This window comes from Poecilia latipinna, unplaced genomic scaffold (genome assembly GCF_001443285.1).
Source record: "Poecilia latipinna isolate Pla-1442-1.1 unplaced genomic scaffold, P_latipinna-1.0 Scaffold2180, whole genome shotgun sequence".
In the NCBI taxonomy this organism is placed as follows: domain Eukaryota; kingdom Metazoa; phylum Chordata; class Actinopteri; order Cyprinodontiformes; family Poeciliidae; genus Poecilia; species Poecilia latipinna.
Window position 1 is genome coordinate 7924 of NW_015114796.1, and position 23299 is coordinate 31222.

The 23299-nt window shown below is 39.2% G+C and overlaps 1 protein-coding gene, 1 long non-coding RNA gene and 1 pseudogene across 4 annotated transcripts; 2 read left to right on the forward strand and 1 right to left on the reverse strand.

Moving 5' to 3' along the window:
- The first annotated feature begins 6902 nt into the window (after positions 1–6902).
- LOC106936605 (elongation factor 1-delta-like) lies at positions 6903–16611 on the forward strand. Of its 2 annotated transcripts, XM_015017711.1 has the most exons (10): positions 6903–7007; positions 7343–7362; positions 9484–10098; positions 11207–11333; positions 13259–13321; positions 13983–14064; positions 14702–14796; positions 14989–15198; positions 15279–15473; positions 16508–16611. In XM_015017711.1, the coding sequence occupies exons 3-10, from the start codon at positions 9515–9517 to the stop codon at positions 16544–16546; spliced, it is 1395 nt and encodes a 464-aa protein (XP_014873197.1). In that variant the 5' UTR covers positions 6903–7007; positions 7343–7362; positions 9484–9514; the 3' UTR covers positions 16547–16611. The 2 variants fall into 2 exon arrangements, with proteins under 2 accessions (XP_014873197.1, XP_014873199.1); XM_015017713.1 differs by lacking the exon at positions 13259–13321.
- A 53-nt stretch (positions 16612–16664) lies between these two features.
- Positions 16665–22486, reverse strand: LOC106936604 (E3 ubiquitin/ISG15 ligase TRIM25-like; annotated as a pseudogene).
- On the forward strand, positions 22290–23199 carry LOC106936607 (uncharacterized). Of its 2 annotated transcripts, XR_001422172.1 has the most exons (3): positions 22290–22377; positions 22480–22577; positions 22836–23199. It is a non-coding gene; the product is annotated as an uncharacterized LOC106936607 (long non-coding RNA). The 2 variants fall into 2 exon arrangements; XR_001422171.1 differs by having other exon boundaries at positions 22480–23199.
- The last annotated feature ends 100 nt before the right edge of the window (positions 23200–23299 follow it).

Genomic DNA, 23299 nt, shown 5'->3' on the forward strand with positions numbered 1-23299 from the left:
TCGTGCTCAAAACCTATTTTAAGTCAATCATCGGTCTATAAAATGCTGGGGCGGGCCACATAAAATGACATGGCGGGTCACATGTGGCCCGCGGGCCTTGAGTTTGACACATGTGCTCTAGTATGTTTATTATGTTTTCCTTCCCTGCTGCCAGAATGGTCCTCTGGCTTTATCTCTGCATCCCCAAAGTCCTTGTTCTAGTTTAGCACTCATACTTTCGATTGAAATCATGTCTCAGAGTGTCAGACGTTCACAGCCATCTCCCTGAGTGCGTGTTTGAGAGAGAGGAGCCCCAGAAGCGCAGGAACCCACCGCTGTGATCGCTCCGGTTTTGCGCCTCGCTCCTTCTCGTCTGGCTGCAAATCTCTCGAGCCCTCAGGTGCTGAGCGATGATGGCACAGTCCGGATGAATTGCTTCACCCTGAAAATTAGACACACGTCCCAGTTATCTACAGGGACGAGGAGATACGCTTCTCGCTTGTTCTCGGCATGTTTGGCGCGTAAGAGGGTGATGCGATGACGGGGAGGTACGGAAATGGAGAATTCAGTGAAAGAAATTACTAATCAGATTGTTTTTAGGTACTTTTTTTTCAAATATGATTTTCCGTCATGTTATATTGGAATAAACTGTCATTGAAATTTATACATTCATAATATCATAGATGGGAATTCTGCGTTCATGCCTCCGAAAAGTCATGCGCAAACCTGTGCGCTGTCGGACCTCTCATTAATTTTCCTCATCCATGCTGACTGTTGCTTTGGTTGAGGCTGTTGTTGATGGATGCAGGTGGATGGAAAAGCAATAATGAGAGCCACGCAGCTGCATTCTATAATGTCAGTCCAACTGTGACAAAAGCCCCAGGGAGAGTGAGGAAGACAGCGCACAAAAAGGTTAACCACATTACGCTAGAGAAGGCATCGAAAATAAAGGGGAGTGTTTTATATCAAAGGTGTCCAGAGGAACAACTTTTGTTGGACTTTAAGGTGATTTCCACCAGTTATTGTTGTGCGTATTTTTGGCGCAGATAAGAGCATGTTACTCACCATCGGCTTGGACCACAGCTGGAGGTAAAAGATGAGCAGAATGACTTTCTTATATCCTCCCTTGCAGTACATTCCCATGCCCTCTGAGTGTCTCATCAGACGGTGTTGTGAGCGCAAATCCAGGTTTGTTTCGCAGCGCTTCTTAAGAGTGACTTCCTCGGTGCAAACATCCAATCTGTCGACCTAAAATAGACGCATCCTTGTCTTTTTCCCCCTCCCTGACTGATCTTCAAACTTGAGCTGCTGCTGCTGCTGCACATCTGCGCTCCCGGCACAGTGAAGTCAGCTGAAGGAGAAGCTCCATTCAGAGACACCGGGGACGCCTCAGAACATAAAACAGCCAATGGCCTATTTTCAAGTCACATCGCGTACCTGTGTTTTAAACTGGCAGTAGCTCATACTTTTTTAAATTCCCCCTTCATTTGTATTTTGGCTGACATTCAAACTGAGTAAACATAATGTTCTCATGTTACTCTCACATGAGAATCAGACGCCATAAAAGCTTTTAAAAGTCAATAATAATAATAATAATAATAATAATAATAAAAGATGTTTCGGCACTGTGGGGTTTTGAGCTGGGGGCCCTAGTTCTCCGAGTCTCCACCGTAAAAACATTTAAAAATTGTAAGGAAATATTGGTAACTTAGCACACATCAGTGATTCTCATGTGTCTTATGTAAGTCCCTCTATGGAAGTAATGACGTTTGATTTTTTTTTTTTTTTATTTTTTTTTAGAAGGCAAAATCCCCCCTAAAAATATGTACTTTATTCTAAAAGTAAAAACATGGACAATTTTTTTTTTACTTTTCTTAGGTTTCTAATTATTGAATTTTGTTTTATTTTTTCCTCCATAAAGAAACACTGAAGTAAGAAATGGGAACCATAAATGTAATGTGTGCAAGTAGATCTTCAAATTTTTAAAAAGTTGGTATTATACAACTACACTGACAACAAAAAAAAAGTTTATATATATTTTTTTAAAGTATACAAAGTAACTTTCAAAGTACATTGCAGTTCTATGGTGCAAAGACATTTTCTTGTTTTTGTGAGCTACTGTTGTCACCGTCTTTCATTTATTGTCCTAGATTAGTACAAAATCATTTTCCTGTTTGAGTGGACCTCAGTCTTTGGTGCTAAAAACTGGATTAATAGTTTCCACATGTCATATTATTAACTTCATGCTTTTATATCTCAAACCCATCAGGGTATGCAAACTTATATCTTGTTGTTTCCATTCATCTCCATCATTTCTTCTCTTCCCACGGATTTTCAACATTTATGTACCTTCAGATATAGAAACACCAAGAACCGATGCAAGTGTCATTACTCTGACAGGCCTTATACAGGATTTAAGGCAGCATCTTTTCATGTCAGCTACACGTTTTCCTCTGTGGAGGAAAAAAACTCTTCCAGCAAAGCTCATCACATGGCAGCAGACCACGCTGAGTAGAGTGGACAGAGTTCATATGCATGCTCCTGTTGGAGTTATAAATGCATCCAGTTCCTGAAAAATAGCACAAATCAAATCTGACCCAGAAAAGAACACAAACACTGTAAACGGGAAATAAACTGGGGCAGGTCAATAAATTATGGCAGGTTATGGCAAAAAGGGATTACGAAATGATCTTGGCAACAGAATGTCATCCCAATTTATTTGACTATATCAGAAATTTCTGCTCTTCAAATTTATTCACACTTGGTTTTCATTTTATTTAATTAAAATCAAATTTTTACCAAGGCTTTGGTAAAATTCATAAATAAAAAAAAAACTGGCTCCTTGCCCTGCAGTCCCAAAGATTGATTAACTGTAATTTTGCTTTTCTGGTCCTTGAGGCTTGTTAGAACCGCATAGTCTGTGATTACTTTGTATAATGAAAAGCTACGAAAGCAAAGATAAATATGAAGACGGAGTTTAAATTTTTATTGATTTATTTTCATAACCGATCTTGATTTGGATGTGCTGCCTCCAATTTTGTATGTTCATCATTCCAGCTTGACAGTCATGAATGTAATCTAAGCTGAAACTGACAAAAAAACAAAAAAGAAAGAATTCAGTGAATATTTATTTAGCATGACTGATAAAACTAGTTATCCTTGATTATAAAATTTCACAGTACCGAAAAATTATCTTTTTTTTTCTGATGAGCGTTATAAAAAATGGAGTGTTATTATTTTGTTTGTTTTCTCATTTCAAGGCACCTGATTGTATTTTTAACTATACAACAGCTCTTTTAAGAGTGGGGTAGTTAATGCTGAGTGATCTACAAATGGGGTCAAATCACACAGTTCACATGTGAATGTAGATCAGGACAGGGCTAAAAACAACGAACTGTTCCCTACAGAACACCTTCCAAGAACAAGAAAATAGGACTCAACCTTCATATCCTGGTCCAGTGCTGCCAGGTGATTAATCAACAGGAACTCTTCACTGCAGATTTTTCACATGACCTAAACAGTGACTGCTCACAGGATGGGAATTAGATGTGTAGTTTTATAACAAAAAGCAGCCCTCTAATGAGCCATAAAGTGTAAAGTGTATCATGGTCTGTGCAAAAATAGTCACAACCACAAAACATCCTTTTAAGCTTCTACTTATTTTAAGTTCTATGGTGTAGTTTTATAAAAAAGAAAAAAATAACCTGAAAAGTATGGCTTGTATTAATATTAGCCAAAACAATAACAGATCATTTCACTGTTTTAAGTGTTTTGGGGTTTGTCTCCACCAGCAAAAGACTGAACTTGTTACCCATGTGCAAAACAGCTTAAGTCAAGTCTTGCCATTGAATTAAAGTCTGGACTTTGACTGGGCCATTCTAAAACCTTAACAAATTTTGATCTGAACTGTTCCATATCAGCTCTGGCAACTTTTAACATGTTTTTTTTCAGTGTCTAAATCTCTCCCCTGTACCTGTTGAAGAAAGTATCTCCAAAGGACGACACTGTCAAGACCTCCAATGGGAGTGGAGTACAGAGGTTTTACTCATGTTCTTTAGCAAGTCCGAAGAGTTGGGACACTTTTTAACACAAAAAAAAACACTGGCATAATTTGAATGTTCTGAATAAAAAAAAACTAAAATTTTAAATAATATTCAAAGTATTGGGTAAATAAAAGAGAAAAAAAATTGAAAAACGCAAACAAGTTACCAGTACTCTAGATAAAGTCTGCTTCAAAATCCTCATTTATTATCTGAATTATTGATTGTGCACACATATTTGTAACAAACACCTATTATTATTAGACTGAAAGTTGTCAAATTATCTTTATTTTCATTTGTCATTACAATGAACCTTTCTCTGACAAAAAAAGAAATACCTAAATGGTCATATATTTGCCATAAAATCTATGTAAATAAGATTAAATATGAAGCGTGATATCCTTTTTTTTTTAAATCTGTCCACAAATTATGGCTAGAAGGCTTGCTGACCTGGAGACATGTTGTGAGTCAGCCCATGCAGTCAAACTGTACATGTGAAAAGTTTGCTTTATAGCCTAGATGTGAAATGAATTTGATTTGGTTTGACACAAAAGCTTCTCTGGAGTCACACTTAGTGACCACACAAGCAGTCAGTGGAGCAGAAGCAAATTATCCCTCCATGGCCTGATTCAGGCACCAGTTAAGAATATTTTAGACGTCTGAATGACATTTCAAATCATCATTTCAACACTCATGTGTTTTGCGCATAAAGTCTCTGAAGTAAAAACAAACAAAAAAAAATCCACATACACCTAATCTAATTAATGTGATTTATGTCAAAAGGTTAAAATATCAAAAGCAAGCTAATGTTACAAGAGCTGGCTGCAACAAATTATAATGAAAAAAGATTGGATAAGAGAATAAGCTCTAGAAATAAGAACACGAGTAATGATAATTTCATATCATGTTTAATAAATGTGAGCATTTGTTGGATTCTCTCAGCAAACAGAGAAAAAAGTCTATATAATTAATTACTGAAAATGAAATTGACAGACAGATAGGAAATGTTGATTTAAGAATTAATGCTAGCAGATTTTAGAGCTGTCTCTCCCTACAAGAAATCTCAGTACATCACAATGAAATGCATGTATTTCCTAGCAGGTAGTTTGGTCCCACTCTTTCAAAGTAAAGCGCTCAAACTGATCAGATTTTAAACACTGCAGATTTTCTGACGATTCTGTAATGTAAGTTCATGAAGCTCATAATCTCATTTATTAGGACTTTATCTGCGTGTTTCGGTTTGTTGTGCTGTTGGGGGATGCTAAGACAGAGGTGGAGGTTTCTGACACAGTTCAGTATGTTTCACTCCGGAGTAAGTCTGGCACTTACTTTAACATTGAACTGAGTCAAAGTATCCAGTATCAGATTCAGCAAAGTATCCTAATAACAAAACCAAGCCCTGTCTATGTCTCATAATATGAAAACGGTTTATTCTTACCTTTTGAAAGAAAAAAACAAAGTGATGAACGGAAAGCTTCAGTTTAGTCTTGTCCTAAAGACATTCTACAAGATACTTTGGGGCTCGTCAGCCATTATTTTGGCAAATTCCAGCTTGTTTCTTGTGCGTTTCCAGTGCACAAGAAACAAGCTTAACATAATTGAGTTCTCCTGGGGCTTCATAAGGTTAAAAGGTGATGGATGGTGTAATCAGAATGTGATGAGAGTTTGGCCGTTTTTCTATCATCACATTACCTGCCCGATCAAGCTAAAGTTGCATCCCTCTTAAGCTTCAACTTAAGCTCATGCTTCTTTAAATATATGAACACCTGTGATCAGAGGAACATTTGCTGCTTAAAGATATTTTTGTGATCGCTACCTTTAACATCTACAATCTTCTTTCTGAGCTAATCAGACGGCTCTTGTCTTCTTTGTCTGGTGGTGCCACACAGTGATACCAAATTGCACAGTTGACTGGAAGGATTTATAATCTCTTTAAGGGTGCCAACAAATATGTTCATACTGTTTAAGCCAATCTTTTTAAAATTATTATTATTTTTAGTTAGTCTACCATAAAGGCATGCAAGTGTGCTGAAGACAGTTGCTTTACAATGAAACACTTTTCTGCATGTCTGCATCTGTAGATTTATAAAAGCTACTTGAGATGAAATGAAAAATATATAGTGGATCAACTTTTAATTTCATAAACATGTTATAAGATATATTTATTGGGGTTTGTTGAGATTAGATTTCTGACTGTTTTGAAGCTGTCAAACATGTTGAACATACATGATGTCAAATTTCAGTGTCAGAAGCAGCTCTTAAATTAGCTTATGTAACAAATCAATTCAATGTGGTAAAAAGTCATGAAAGAAGCAGTCAGTCTGCATTAGAGCACCATATAAAAAAAATGGTAAAGGACACTGATTCTCAGTCAAGCGTGGGACGAATGACTACATTATATATAACAGACACCACTATGTAGACATACTCGCAGTATTACCTCTATTTGCCTCTGAGTATGGATGGATATATTTCATTCAGTTGAAAAGTGGATACATGCAAAAACAGGTAACTCTCAGTTCCTCCAAAATCCTTAAATCAAGTTCCACACTTTTCTAAATTCAGTACATACGATGCTTTGTTTTTTTTCACTACTTAGATAAGTTACAAATTATTATCAAGTTTACCAAAATCTGTACCATTCAATCTGTACTATTACTTCCGTACTTCGTCGTGAAGCATCATGGGAATCGTAGGTTTCCACAAAATGGATCATACCAATAATGCGATATTTTGTAAAATCTTGTATATGATCACTGTTCTTAGAAATCGTTTTAATTTTATTTTCAATAACATATTACATAGAAATGTCCATCAAAGTTTTAAAACTCATCGATAAAATGGTAGAAAGACCAAACTGTCCTCCCCTCTGCCGCGGAAGAATACAGGCCTCCCGTTAATGCCAGTCCTCTTCTACCGTCGGATTACAGCTGTGGCGGCACGCAGTTGAAGAATCCCTAAACCATAAAACGTCGAATAAAACCAAAAGTAAGTGGCGAAGTGAAATTTCCGCCCCCCGTTAATGTCTGAATGGGTGTTGTTGGCTAAACCATTGATCTGTCCTGATTTTGAAGTTTGTAAGCGCCACGTGGTCAAACACAAGTTGGCGACGCTGTCAAAAACTTGTGCTGCCTACAGTCAAACCAGGCACAAGCTACAGGGGAAATACAATATGGATTTTTATAGTTATATTTATGGTGTTTGGATGTTGCTGGTACTACTCTTGGTCACGTTTCTTCCTTATTTTCCATAATGTTATGGAAAGCCGCTTTACATTTGCATACCCGTCCTGTTTATGATAACCATTTTCATTCTCTTACTAGCATCTTTCCAGATTCCTGGGGTAAGTTTTTGGGTTTAAAATTGCTTATTTTTAGCCGATATGCTGACAACCTGGTTGCAAACTTTAAACACTGCAACTAATGCAAACTTAAAACTAGTTCAGTCTAGTACAGTTAGTGTCTATATGCACTGCTTTAAATTTGTGTGCTGTCCGTAAGCTTGGACAAAGCTTAGCTATTAAAACATCTAACGAAGCTGCCAGTTTTTTTTCACACCATTTATGTTTTGTGTTTAACATTCTGCTTAAGGAATATTCAAATACATTTTGACTCCCTAGACTCCCTTATACTGCCAGGGGCCCAGTGTAAGATCTTCATAGTGAGGGAGCCTCCGTAAAATGCAATGGTTCCAAGCTGTCACTAACTATGTTTGATATCAAAATCAATTTAATCTGAAAAAGGCATTAAAAGACCAATCAAATGGTCCCAGGATCATATTTTCATTTTGAGAAATAAGTTGGATATAATGTTTTTAAATGTTAACGTTTTGGTGTAATTCTGTCCTTTATGTTGAAACTTTAAAAAAAATTATCAAAAGTCACTGATAAAATATTCTTTAGGGGAAAAAAGTAGTTATTAGCCTGAAATGGTAAACACTCATCTTTTGTATTTATAATGAATGTGAGATAAGGGTAATGATGGTTAATTTGTGGTTATTCTTTTTGCAATCAATAAATTCAGCTACTGTATCTTCCACTACCTGCAGCCTACATATTGGTGATCAATCACTACTAAAATAAATACAATAAGTGGCAAATTATTGATGATTAAGTCAAGTTTTATTACTTTAAAGTATTATTGAATGCCACAATAATTATCTATGTATCTTTATAAGTAAAAGAAAGTGGAAAGGGGTCATGAAGACTAGAGAGATGGTCTGAGATTTTTTTTTTTCCTATTACACCAAACCCAGAGGTGACGAATATAATTAAGGGCCCAAGATGAAAACTTGAGGGACACCAGAAGTGATGGGAGCTGTTCCAAAGTACCTGAGTAACTTAAGCTTTGCTGCCCTTTTTTATATTTTATTATTTGCTTTTGGAAAATAATGTCATTATCTCTGATTAATCTCAGCCTCACTTAACCCCCATTTCTGCTTCTTTACAAGCTTTTTCTTATGAGTCTAACAGGCTTTACTCTTAAAAGCTAAAAAGCTAATTTCATACAAATACAGTGCTGTGAAAGTTTTTTCTCTGCCTCCTTTCCAACTTGAAATTCTGCGGATTATCATATTTAAATGTCTCAAAGATAACCTTAGTAAATACAAAAAGCTAATTATTTCATTAAAATGGAAAAATAACCAGTTTTTCCCCTTGTAAAAAGGAACTTCCTTCTAGATAGAATTGGTTGCGTGTGCTTTGGCTGCAACAACTGCCATCTGGCGTTTTCAAAAACAAGTCTTCTACATCTTCACCACGTGACGGGACACAAATTGACCTGTTAAAAGCTTGGCCTTCAGAGTGTCTTGTTGTCCACCAAATATTTTCCCAAAAGTCTTGAGGTTCATCAAGACATTTACTTGGCAAATGTGAAATGGGCCTTTGGTTTAAGATTTTGACAAGATTTTTATGCCAATTGTTCTCCTAATTTTTCCCTTCTGAAAATCTTTAACGACGCCTTCTGGCTATCGGACGTCTCTAAATTAGAGATTTTCCCATTGTTTGTGGTGTGCTAAGTGACATGGTCCTTGCAGAAGGACGTCATGACCACTCCAATCGTAAATGGGGGAAATTTAACATGTTTCACATGTGTGTATGGTGTCCCCCCAAGGAAAGACAAGACATTCAGCCCTGAATGTGATGTACAGCTAATCTGAGAACAATGTGACAAGAAAAACTGATTGGAATCAGAAATGCATGGAAGACAAAACTGTCATGGTGGACCAGAACATCCGTTGGTCCATAGGGTTGTTTTGGTAGCCTTTTTTTTTCCGTCACTAATTAATAGAATCATTTGAAAACTGCACTTTTTTTGTATTACACAGGTTATCTTTGCCTCATTAAAATTAGTTTGATCCGAAAAACTTTTTTGCGACAGACGAGCATAACTGGTTAGTTTTTCATGGCACTGTATTGCGCTTCCATCTGTTGGTTCTTAATTTTTATTGCCCTTTGAAATGCAAGTCAGTAAAGAAGAGACGGCCTTGACAGAAGAATGGATCAAACCCATCAACAGCGTGGAGTCCCTCAAAGTGGTGCCCCAGTTGGGGGCTTCAGGCAGGGAAATGTTCCCACCGTGGAGCGAGGAATCATTATCGGAGACAACGTCCAGTTTGGGAGGTTGAGACGTCGTCCAAATCTGTCTCAATCTGAGAGCTCAGGGGCCGAAGAGGAGCATCTGGGTTCCTCTGTGGAGGCGAGTGGCTCCTACGGTCGAAGCCCCATCCTCCAGGGTATGCAGGCCGAGGCGGTATGGTACAACCGGACAGCCTATGAGCAAGCTGAGGGCGACTACCAGCGGCGACTTGCCTCCAATGGAAACGGGCCTCTGTCGTCGTCTCCTCGGAGCCCAAGCACTAAAGGAACTTTGACCTTCCACTCCAGACGCAACAACGACCAACAGCAGGATGAAGGTCAAGGCGTCATGACCGTGAAGGCCTCTGGTACCCCTCATCGTCAGCTGGGTAAAGGTCGCAATCGCACTTCCTCTGAGACCGAGCAGGGGGGCAAGGGCAGCAGGAGGCCGAACCCGAGGAAAAGGGGCATCTCCGAGACCGAAGGCAGGCCACGATGGGACAAGTATGACACCCCTCGCACGGAGAATGAGCGCAACCTGATTTGTGTGTTGTAGTTCTGGAAACTGTTGTCTGTCTGCATTATTGTCTGGCTTTTTATTTTCAGGCATGCCAACTTATGTTAAAACAGATTTTTTTTTTATTTTATCAGTGGATGTCATTCTTGCTGAGGTCATAATAAGTAATGTGATGTACAGCTAAAGTTGCTGGTCATTTCGCTCCTCTGTTTTGCAATTTTTGGTTGCTTAGTCTTGGATTTGAAATTGAACTGTCGACTGCGGGACATTTCATACTGATTTTAATTTATTGCCACTGGAGAACATTTGTACCCGTTTTGATAACTGAGGATTTAAAGTAATCTTTGACTATTTTAGTGTGCTGAAAGAAAATGTGGCTATGATGCCAGTAAACGATATCTATCCTCAGGAAGTCATTTAGTTTTTTTATCAGGTATTATCTCTTTAATATTGCTCAAATAGGGTGGAGATGTCTGAGTATATCAAACTGGTCAAACGTTAACATTTTACTGAATATTGCAGTCAATGGGGACGTTGCGATGACTTGATACAATCTATTGGGCAGCTCTGATTTGCAGCTATTAAACCAAGTAGCAGGAGGTGAAACGGCATATGTCAACAAACTGGCAAAGGAGCGAACTGACCCAGAGCCACAGCCAACATGGCTGGCTGAATGGGGTTTCCTTTTGATATGTTTGACAAAAAAAGTGAGTGGTGTTTTTACTGGCAGGCAGTCTTTTGTTTGCTAATCCAGTTTTTGCAGACGATGCAGCTCTGTTTATTTGAGGAATGTGTCACTGCCTGCTGTTGTAACCCATCAGCAAACAAATAGGAGATGGACCTTGTTAGCTTCTTTCAGCTATTTGATATATTATTTCTTTTTATCTTATTTTGGCTTCATAAACATAACATGTCTCAAGCTTTGAACGCCTTCCTCACATCCCATCATGGAGTCCATCTTTAACTGCATGGTGTTGTAACCCGTGACGACCCCCTCTGTCCTCGTTGCAACAGCGACAAACCCCCTTTTACTTTGACTGTAAGCAAATAAGCCTTTAAAGTGTTTTCATCATTCTTTCTTTAACTCCGTCACAGTACCAACATGAGTGGACTGCAGTGCCTCGCCGCAGAGAACATCTGGTTCGACAAACACCGCTACGATGAAGCGGAGAAGCGCTTCTACGAGGGAGCAAACGGCCCCACCACCCAGCAGCAGCAACAGGTAGCAACCTCTTTAGCGCTAAAAGCCCACTCCCGCTAGGAAAGGGCTTTCATGTGTTCTCAATCTGCCGGCAACGAGTTGTTTATAAATCAGTCACAGGCTGCACAGATTTCCTTACTCGTATCCCTGCCGGTGTTGGCAACGCTTACATCACCGTCTGTCACAGCGGTCGGCAGCCTGCGGCAGCTGCCTGCCTGCCTGCATGTTAGTCGGGGCTCTCGATTTAGAAGCGGCTCGTCAAAGTGAGAAGGGTCAGGTGGGTTTGGCAGCTGCCTCGGCTTGTCAGACCCTCCCAGCTTCCTGCACAGGCCTGTTAACAGTGGGGTGGGGTTTTTGTTTCATTAAAGTCCATGGGGTAGTGTCTTTGGGGATTTTGATTTTAGGTTTTAAAAAGATCAGCAGTGAGAAAACTTTAATCAGCAGTCGGTTTACTAAAATGTTTTCTCATCAGCAACTTCAGGTGACTTTCCCCTCAGGAAATGCAAAACCGCTTCAAAAAATGTGAACATATACTGACTACCTACCTCTAGTTATGTCACTGAATTAAGAACAAGCAGTCTTAACCAAGACTGCACCAAACACAGTCTGTGTTGCAGTGAGATCGTGTTTTCAATCTGCCGAGCCCGCTGTTATGTGGAGGTTAAGTGAATATACTCTGAAAAGTATTTACCACTGGAGGTGGTTTGCACTGTTCTAATAGAAATTACCTAAGCATTACAAAGTTTTACGGTGAACATAAGTAGATTTAGAAATGTGTTACCAGAATTGACACAAGTATATTTTTCTCATATTGCTTTTTTTCTCCAGATTAAATCAGATGTTATGATGAAACTTACTAGAGTTTTTTTTTTTTTTTTTTTACATCTACTCAAATAAAAATAAACTTAACCTTTGGGTATCTTTGGCTACTCTACTCACCTGACTGAATCTTGAGAGTACAAACCAAATGTTGTTGGAACTTAAATAATGTGGCTTCTATTGAAGAAAACCTTTGTGTCCCATTTTAAAATAAGCTTGAAAGGGATTGTATCCTTTTTAAAAGTCAACTGTTTAAAACTGTAGCTACGCTTCAGTTGTTCTAAACAACACCAATGCACATAAAATGTAAATAAATTTGTAAATGCTAGCAATAAGCCCATATTCTCATCTTTAATGTAATTTAGAAATGCATTATAAAGTTTCAAAATATTATCTTTCAGTAATAAAATTTGTTCAAAAATATTGTGGCTATGCAGCTCCAGTGATTTTCAAAGTCCACAATGCTCAGACAGCTCTGCGAGAGAGACCCGAGTCCAGTACAGCCCACCATTCCAGCACATTATACACACTTATTTCATTAGAACAAAAACTAAACAATTATCAACAAGGCATATCAAAACAGAGGGCAAGTAATGTCACCCTTGCACCTCAGCAAACATCTCCCGTTGCAGAGATCCTCAGCAAAGTGAGATCCAAGTTTACTAACTTCTTGTTGCACTATATGTTGAGTTTAGAAACAAATGAATAGGTTGAGTGTTAGAACATTATAGGATCCTAATAAGACCTCGGTAATCCAGACTTGGAGCAGAGGACATACAGATGGACAGTGGTAGGGTCAAAATACTGGTCAACAAAAAGCATTTTGAATGTGATTATTAGTGATGGCTTAAACACACTTGCTATACTTGCCTCTTAATGGCTATCGAGTAAAAATTTCAGGTGAAATTAAGGAATTACAATTTAACTCCAAGAATGTAAATGAGCACATTTATGAAAGCGGAATTTCTTATTCCCAGTGGCAGTGAACCTTTAACCCTCACTTAAAAATCAGACTTGGACCATTGAACATGAACGTTGAGAACCTCGCATGTAAACCGTACAGCATCTGTCTAGCTACTCCTGAGTTTTTCCTGCCTTTTTTAACTTCTTCTGTATTGCTGCGGGAGGGGGGGCAGGGAAAAACGGCGCAGCATGCCAAAGGTCGCCAGCAGAAACCGAGGCACAGAAATGTAAGTTTGTCCTCATCCAGGTTGGTTTTCAGTCCCAGGAATGCTGCATGACTGAAACACTGAGTTTGACCCACAGCTGCTGGATGGTTGTGGATTCTTGTTTTTTCTGCCTCCTCCTGTCACTATGTCTGTTTCCAAGCCATTGTTTGGGAAGGTGACGCATGATCAGTTGTAACAGTGCCTGTGAATGTCATGCAGGTTGCTGCTCAATGTGACTTTATTTTAATCTGACAAGCAACAGGGATCAAATATCCAATAGTCATAATGACTTTCGGAAAGATTCCTCAATTGATTATGAATCGAAAAACTCTTTGAGGACATTACAGCAAGAATCTGACAGATTTCCTGTCCATTTCTCAAATGTAACGAATGTTGAGTCCGTCATTTGCTCTGAAACGAAAGATCGCCTGCTGGCATATTAGGCAAATTTTCTGAAGCGGGAGGCATTACTATCTGCATGCAGGAATTATTGGACCGTTTCCTCCTCTACATGGATCTTGTGTGAAACCCAGAAGCATGTTTGTGTCATCAATTGTAGTCGTGCATGATTTTGTTTTTAAACCATCCTTTGCATGCTTCTCTTCAGATTTAAGGTCTCTGTTCATTTTTCTGTGCAAGTCTTGGTGCTAATTTTCGTTGTTTTTCTTTTTTGTCCCCACAGTCGTCCTCTCATGGAGCAGGAGACCAGGAGCTGGTTACACGCATGAAGAGCCTGGAGCTGGAGAACCAGACTCTGCACAAAGGTTTTTTGTTGTTTTCCGATATCGAAGCTTTTTGCCTACTTCAAGGCTATTACCTGTTTGTGCAACAAAATGATTACAAAATGTTTGTGGGTTTGGCTCAATCTAACTCCTCTTGCAGCTGTCAATAATCCTAAGGCAACTGTCTGCCAATTTCATTTAACAAAGAATCTGCTGAAACCCATTACAGCTGGGAAGAAAAGAAATAGACTGGCTTTTCGGATGCTTTGTTATTTCAAATGGATGTTTGAGCAGTATTTCTGGGGAAAAACAAGTTTTTATTTACAAGTAAACACCTAAGATTAAACGTTTTACTCATAAAATGAAAGATGGATAAAATTTCATTGTGAAGGAAAAGTTACAACACCAGACCTCCTAATGCACAAATGTCAAGCTCAAGGCTCACGGGCCAAATCTGAACGCCCACAGCTATTTCGCCAAAGAGACTTATTACCTCTTTGGCCTTCACCTCGTTTTAAACTAATCAGACGTTGACTCTGCCTCGCGGGTGTGGTGTTTCCGTCCGACTACTCGTTGTTTAGGGTTGATCACGCTTGGCCATCATATTTAAAATATAAGCTTTAAGAGTTTGTCATGTGAAAAGAAACCAGCAGTTGATGTGATCTTATTTGAATGTTAGTGGTCGAGGACATGAGGGCAGCTCTGCAGAAGCTGGAGTCCAGAGTGGCTTTCCTGGAGAAGTCCCCTGCACCGGCAGCTGCCCCCTGTGCTAAGGTAGATCCAACAACACGCCACTGTCTCCTGCCGTTTTGTTGTTGTTTAACAACGTATTTGATATCATAATTCAAATTTTCTGACCCAACATATCGTTATCTTTTTATGTTTGTCATGTAGAATAAGAGGAAGTCGTTTCTGAGTTGTTTTTTTTCTTCTTCCCCTCTATCCCTTATTTTTTAAAATGTGCAGGCTGCTCCAGTACAAGCAGCTCCAGTCAAACAGGTAAATGTGACAAATGGCGGCGACGATGACGATGACGACATAGACTTGTTTGGCAGCGATGAGGAAGATGAGGAGGCCGAACGCCTCAAGCAGGAGAGACTGGAAGCCTACGCCGCCAAGAAAGCAAAGAAACCCACCGTCATCGCCAAGTCCTCCATCCTGCTGGACGTCAAGCCTGTGAGCAAACATCTGCACTCCGGTCACCGAATGCACACTGCTTAGAGTTCTGATGACGTTTGCTCTTGATCTTCACCCAGTGGGACGATGAGACCGACATGGGAAAGCTGGAGGAGTGTGTGCGCTCCGTGCAGATGGACGGGCTCCTGTGGGGGGCTTCGAAGCTGGTCCCAGTCGGCTATGGCATCAAGAAGCTGCAGATCAACTGTGTGGTCGAGGATGACAAGGTCGGCACAGACATCCTGGAGGAGGAGATCACCAAGTTTGAGGATTATGTAAGTTATTTTTAACCTTGTTTGTGGTTTCTTCGCATGTTTTGATCTTGCCTACTGCCCCGTAATGAAGCTGTGCACTGCGGTAATCTGATTTCATTCTTTGTATATGTACGAAAGGCCTTTAACAGCACAAACTTCAGTGAATTTTAATGGGATTCCACTTTACAGATCAACACAAAGCAGAGCATAACTGGGAAGGGCAGGAAATACAGTAGTGTTTTTAAATGTTTTTGTGATGCATATCCTAAACATTTGGCACCTAAAGTAATGCATAAACTTTCCTCTAAATAGAAGAGACTAAATAAAATCCTATGAAACTGCTTTTAGGAGTTGCCTTATTAGCCAGTAGTCCAGCTGTGTGTAATATACATTTCCGTATGAATCCAGTTTTTCTGTGAAGATCTCAGAAGTTTTAGGAAACATTAAACAAAGACGGATTGTGAAACGTTTTTTTGAGAAACTTTCAGAGATCAGCCACAGTCTCTGCAGCTAACGGCTGTTTCTGAGGGAATCGGACAGCTTTTAGCCATGCTCTCTGCAAATCTGATTTTTTTTTTTCTTAAGAGGCAAAACGAAAACAATTAGAGTAATAAATTATGTGACACAGCAAACACTAAGCTAAGATCTCCACTGTGATACATGGTGATGGAAGCGTCATGCTGTGGGGTTAGTTTATCAGGGACTGGACGGTTGAAGAAAATGCATGAAAATCTTGAATGAGGATGTTTCACAAAAAAAGGGATTCAATATGGACATTATTTTGATTCTTCAACTTGAACTGTAATCATTTTTGGAAAGAATGGGCAGATGCAAACTTCAAAAAAAGCCGTTGCTTTTTTCTGCTCTGAACTTTATGGCTGCTAAATGTAAGCAAACCTGTTGGTACAGATATTGTAGTTCAGTTAACTCGCATTTTCTGATTACTTGGAAGGAAAAAGAAAACTTTCCCTGCTTTTAAGTTCATCTTTATTTCTTTAAAAAAAATGTACATATGAATACATTTGTGACCCAAGTAACTGTGTGTTTCTCTGCAGGTCCAGAGTGTAGATGTCGCTGCCTTCAACAAGATCTAACCTTCAATACCAAAGTCTTGATGCTGCTCCCAGCTTGTGGGGTTAATAAAGTTGAACTTAGAGCATAAATTTGTCTTTTATTTCTATATAATTATTTACGAGACAACTTCTAAAGTGCTACTAAAGCAGGATTCTAGTTTAAAGAGAGCACACCTTCAGTGTAGAGCCCAAGCCGACCCAAAACCCCGGGTACACCGGCTGGGTGAATGTGGTCTTCTCCTTATGGAGCAGAATCATTGAATCAGAAACATTGTAGAACGTTAGAGTCCCGGCCCTGAAATCCAGATACACTCCTATCCGACTCCCACAGGGAGTCGTGATGGCAACGCTCTCCTTGTTGTGCTGGAACGAGCAGGTGGTGTTGACGCAGTCTAAGCTCCAGGATTTAGAGTTATGGCCCAGTTTGCAGTCGCTCCCTCCTCCAATCCTGCTCATGTTCTTGTAGCAGATGCCAACTGAGACCCCCCCACTCCCAGCCCACTCCACCTCCCAGTAACATCGGCCCGCTATCCCGGCTCTGCACAACACCTGGGCCCAGCTGGTGAAGCGGTCCGGGTGGTCGGGGTAGGGCTGCGGCTCTATGCGGGTCGTCGCCGACCTCCGGCTGTCGGAGACGCTCAGGTAGGAGTTGGCCGTGTTCATGTCCAACGTCAAGTCGTTGTAATCTGGAGAAGAGAACATAATCTAATCTTATCGGCTACAGAAGACATAGTTAAATTAAATCAAACATTTGTGCTCACATTGAAGAAAATCAGCTCTTTTCCTCGGTTCTGTGGTGTAAGGAATGTCGGCGTCTCTAGCTGTCGAGAGAGAGAGAGAGATGCTTAGCAGCCACTTCAACGAAATCATCTGAAAATATCTCCGTGCACTCATGAATAGCCACACCTTTGGTCTTTTCACTGATGTTTGGATTGATGCTCTCCTTCAGTGAGTTCACTAGAAATGCAAAAAAAAAAAAAAGTTTATTCCAAAATCCTGCAAGACGATAAATATTTAAAATGGACATACCTTTATCAGAAACTCTGCTGAATTCCCTTTGAAGTGTTTCCTCCAGGCCTCCGTTCAGGTCGCCCAGGCCGTCTCTCATTGTTTTATACATGAAATACGTCAGGGCATCCGTGTTGGGCATCTCCACAGTCCTCATGGGAAAATGGAGAGACCTGCATTTCTGCAGAGGTGTGAAGATAATTGAATCACAGATTTGATTTTTAAATGCAAATTTTTTTTAACTGTATTGTAAAATCAAATTCTTAATGAAAATGTCTATGGAGGCGAAATTATTCAAGAGTTAAAATGTGTAGTTTGTCTCCACTTTAAGCACCAGAGTAAGTAAACCTTAACTCTCATTTAGCTTGGCATTTATTTTCTGAACCGTCTGGTTGTCTTAACTGGGGAAAAGAGTTCAGGACATCAGTTTACCCAGCCTGCTGATTTTCTGTTAAGGATGTCAAACTAGTTTTCAAACGTCTTATTGAATTCCCATTTTCAGGACGGAAGGAATATTATCCAACTCTGAAATTGAGTTGTATAATATGCTGCTAATAACATGAAAAAAAATATCCTGTGGTTATGATAAAACCACAGATACACTCCTATCCTTTTGATATTCTTCTCTTCCAACTATTAATTACAGAGAAGGAATAGTCGCTGGTTCAATCTGCTCCGATAGATCTTACAATTGGCTGCTTAACCCTTGTTAATCATGCATATGCTGACTTCAGTAGAAAGTTAATTTGAATTTTATTAAAAAATTGATTGCAAAATGGGCTTAACTTTAACCACTAGATGGCAACAGTGTGTTCAGGACAATCCGGTATGTGCAAGTTAGTGGGGTAAATTTGTGACAATCTTGAAATACTTTTATAGTTTAGCATTGAAAAATGATGAATTTTCAGAAACTAAAATGTTAGTTTTTAAGTAACGTCTTTGTTTAAAACTGAGAAAAAGACTTGTAACCTATGGTTTCTGAAGGCAAAAATCTGGCATAGAAATGCAGCTCTGTTGGGAGATGTAGCTTTCTGCCTTTAGAGGAGTTGAAGATTTGAGGTGAGCTTCCACCCCGCCAGATGTTGAGGTGTTCCTGGGCAGAACATTGACCCCAACCCCCCAGACATCACCATTATGCACATCAAATAGCAATAAGTTCCGCTTCCATACCTGGAGGAAGTGGATGTGGTCCTCCGAGCGAGACAGCCTCTCCAGCTCGGCCTCGGTCCTCCGGTGCTCAGCCATCTCCCTCTGGATCTTCTCCAGCATCTCCTCGGCCTGACCAACCACCAGTCTCTCCTGGGATTTGATCATCTCCTTCACCTCTCCGCTTTGTTTCTCAATGGATCGAATCAGCTTGGAGAAAATCCTTTCACTCTCCTCCACCACAGCCTCCGCGGAATGCTGGAAAGGTTAAAGTTCTTTATTTACCTGGAAAACCACTTCTCTTTTTTGTGTTGCATTGTACAGAAAGAACGTTGCAGCCTCTTGTGTATGCAGTTGATCTCACCTTCATGTATCGTATGGCGTATCTCAGTTCCTTCTCTGCGTCCTTCAATTTCTGTACCGACTTCAAAGAAGTTTCTTTGAGTTTTTTCTAAGAATACAACAGATAAATATCACATGGGACCATCTCTCTCTTTATAGGGAAAGAATTTATTCCAAGGTTGGCTTTCAGAGTGGAACATTTTGATTCGGCAAAGCACTGAGTTACACTGGAAAGGTTTTGATCCATCAGCTGTGTGTTAAATATTTTACATCCTGAAGGCCTCACATGATGCTAGGGTTATATTAAGCTTCTCAGACAACACATTTAACATTCATTGTTAATTCTCCTGAATTTCTGACTCCCCAGAGATAGAAAATGAGTCATCCTAATGTTTTATTTATGAACCGCAAGCATTACTGAGCTTTGTCATTCCATAAGCAGAAGGATATAGGAGCAGCATATGTTCTGGAGATGAAGGTACAGACACTGTATTAGGTATAAAAAAAATTGAATAAGTATTTTCTCTTTGATTTGAATTCTATCCAAAACAAAGTCCAGAAAATGTTCCTGCAAACTCATACAAACCATTTTATAAAAATTTGGAGTCTCAGACTATTGGTTGTTGCTGCTGTAGTTATTTTTAAAGGACTTGCCTCTAAATTATTAACAGAGCTTATCTGAGCAGGAAGGACACCAGAATCATTTTAAAAGTTAACTTTAGACGTGGATCAGCATGGTAACTGAGTAAAAACATTGGTTCACAGTATGTGATTAACACTTTAAACGTTAAACATCTTTTGTTTAAAACAAAGTTTTGTTACTGATGCCACTAAAACATGTTAAAGCTGTAATGATGCTGTTAATTGAACTTTATCACAGACTAAAGCAAAAATGATAAACTAAATTTGGTTGTTGTCTCGGTTTGCTCATATGCTGCTTGTCTGTTATTTACAAAGTAACTTATTTTACTCAAAACATTACAAAAATACATTTTAGAAGTAGCCAAGCTGTTTTCCATTGCTTTTGGTCAGATTAGATGATAAAAACCTGAATACAAATTTACTTTCAAATATGTTTTATCACTGATTAATGTCGTCTTCTCACTAAGATAAAATTCTTTTTGTAAAGATTTCTAAACTAGCCCTCTTATTGTAATGTTCTTTTATTGTAATTTATTGTGACTTTTAGTGACCAAACTAATTTTCAGGGTAAAAAAAAACATATAGATGCATAGAATATAAACTTACCAACCCTGTTTGTAGACTTTTAGGCCTGACTTTTTATTGGTTCTCCATTTTTATTTTAATTAGGTAAGAAATGTACAGTTTTTAGTTCCTCCACATTTTTTTCTTACATAATTGAAATACTTCTGCATACTTATGGTACCTCAGCCAGTCAACATTTACCATATTCTGTTTATTCAGGTCATTTTGACTGTTTCTTTTGGCATTGACATCTTCTGCAGTTTATGAAATATTCAGCTTTTTGTGATCAGCTTGGGCCCCATTGAAATTGAATGGAACATCCCATAATTTCTGAAGAATTCTGATAAAAATGTTGCACTCTTTCACTTACATGTACTTTCAGCTGGAAACTCCATTCAAACTTTAAAATGTAGCCATGTCATTCAACTACTTCTGTGTATTTTAGCTTTTTGTATCTTTTACAGATTTCAAACACTCCAAGTTTTTGCTTCCATTATGTTCAGTTTAAAAAAAAAAAAAAAAACTGGCCCACTGTCTCTGAGGGTTCGGAAACCAACCGTCTCCAACCCCAATTCCAACTCTCCATCAAACCCTAATTTTGAACCTAATTCAAACCATCCTTCCAACCCTATTTTCAAAATTCTTTCCAAACATAAAGTTCTTTCCAATCAGAGGCATTTTAAAGTGTCACAATCTATTAAATTCACTTTGTTCAGTTCAAAGTAAAAGAACAAAGCAAAGTATTTACTGCAAATAAATATTAAAGAGGTTCCCCAAGTTGTCAGACTTTTTGTTGTAGTTTTGGATTTTCTTTAGATTTTTGCAATAAAAATCTTAAGTTTTGAACAATTGCCTTTTTGTTGAATTGGTCATTTGCATGTAAGGCCTTTGTGCAGAGGTTAAAATTTAAACTAGAGCTGACACCCAGCTCAGAATAGTAAGCATGCTTAAAACAATGCAAACAGTTGTTATAAAGCCAGCAGCTACTGCAGGAAGTTGTTGCCACAAATTTGCTTCCTTAAATCATTGAAAACCTTTCCTTGTTTTTGTTTAGAAAAGCCTGTTATAATTATTACATGTTGAGTTTAGTATCTCGATTAAACCCTGATAAATCAAACGTACTTTTGATCTGTACCTTTTATACTTTAGCAGGCTTCTGTTTTTCCTATTTAAATTCTGAAGTGTTTGAAAGCTGTACACACAATGTTTTTATTTTTGTCGTTAACTCAGTAACGGGTTTTTTTTTTTGTGATCCTTACAAAGGTTATCAAGCACATTGAACCAAGACCCTTAGACGTTGAAAACGGAAAAATTGAGTTTCTCTTATAAATCAAATGTATGCTTTGATGCCGTTAGTGAGATTATATCTCAGAAACATGCCGAAACTCTATTACAAAATGCTCTGACTCACCTGCTGATTGGCCCTCTCCTCCACCACCGGCACCGTGTTGTGGCCCTTGTGCCTCTCCTTGACGCACAGCGAGCACACACACTGCTGGTCATTGAGGCAGTACAGGCGCAGCAGCTTTTCGTGCTGCTGGCACAGCTTCTCCTTCAGCCTATCTGTGGCTGGGATCAGCTTGTGGCCTTTTCTGTGAAAGCGCTCTTCGTGTCCTTTCAGGTGAGCCGGGCAGAAAGACTCCAGGCACTGGGGACAGGATTTCACGGCTCTGTTCTTCCTGCCCTTGCAGACGCTGCATTTCACCTCCTCGGGTTTCGCCAAGTGCTGAGCCGCAGGCTGGACTTCACTTTTCAGAAACTTTTCCACCACTTCGGCCAGAACGGTGTTCCTGCTCAGCAGGGGTTTGGGATTGAACTCCTGCCTGCACTGGGGGCAGCTGTAATGGTCTTTCTGCTTCGCTGTGTTCCAGTAATCCTCAATGCAGTCCAGACAGTAGCTGTGTCCACACGGGATGGTCACGGGATCTCGCAGAACCTCTAGGCACACGGGACAGCAAAACTGGTCTTGTTCTACGGAGATAGTTGCGGCTGCCATTGCACTCTCACACACACAAAACATTGAACTGAAAGAGGAAGGGACATTGATGGGCGTAGCTCACAGGTGAGCAGATACCAGCATCTCAGATTTCACCTGCTGCACCATGAAGCCTCCAATCACAGCCAGGCACACCTGGGAAAGGCCCTCCCAGGTGAGGAAAGCAGAGATCAGCCTCCTGTAGACCCACACCAGGCTGGGCCATAGTAGATGACCTTTAAAAGTAACATGAAGCTTGTTTTTTTTTTTTCCCCAGGGGAAAGCCCTGACTCATGTCTCTGTTTGATCAACAAAACGTGAACCAACCACCAGACAGTCTCTTCCAAACAGTCACAGGCCAGTTTCAAGATTTTAGTAAGTTTCAGAAATGCCCTTCTTAAAATTTCTTCCTTTTTTTGTCACACTAAAGTACAAAGACTCTTTATCTAATACTGGATAGAAATCGGTGGGTTTTTAAAGTTCAGCTAAAGGAACCTTTTTCATAGACACACCTTTACTTAAATGCACAACTTTAACATTCCCTGTATTACTTTGAATTTTAATCAGTTTGCTATTGTTTACAGTCTCTATTAACTGATTTATCATCACTCTGTGGTCCCTCTGTCCATCCAGAATTAAGGAAGACAACCTTCTCTTACTCTGCACCATCAGCCTGGAATCATCTCTAAACAGACTTTAACTTCCTGATCTGATTCTGCTTCTGTTCTTAACTACAACTTTGTAATTAGTTCTCATCTTACACATTTTGAGTCTGTTCCTTAATATACACTTGCACTGTTGTTTTGTCTGTAACTTTTAGGGTTGTATATAATGCTGATCTCTTTTGAAAACTAGGATTTATTTCCCGGTGAGATTTATCCCATATAAATAAAAGTAAAAAAAAAAAAAAAAAAACATCTTTCTTTTCCTTTTTGCTTTCAAGTGAAACTGTTTATAAAATCCTTCAGTGAATAAATATTCTTTAGTCTCAAAATAAGCTGATGATGTTTTTTTAATGTGTCACAAATGAGTTTACAAAAGAAAATAACTGTTCACAAAGCACTGCTTAAAAAAATACTTATAAAAGCATAAAACCA

Excerpts from the sequence above, each read along its gene's own strand:
- LOC106936605 (XM_015017711.1), top strand. The coding sequence starts at position 9,515 with ATGGATCAAACCCATCAACAGCGTGGAGTCCCTCAAAGTGGTGCCCCA. Across the intron at positions 10,099-11,206 it reads GGCAGGCCACGATGGGACAA|TACCAACATGAGTGGACTGC; the intron begins GTATGACACCCC and ends ACTCCGTCACAG. Across the intron at positions 11,334-13,258 it reads CCACCCAGCAGCAGCAACAG|GGGGGGCAGGGAAAAACGGC; the intron begins GTAGCAACCTCT and ends TTGCTGCGGGAG.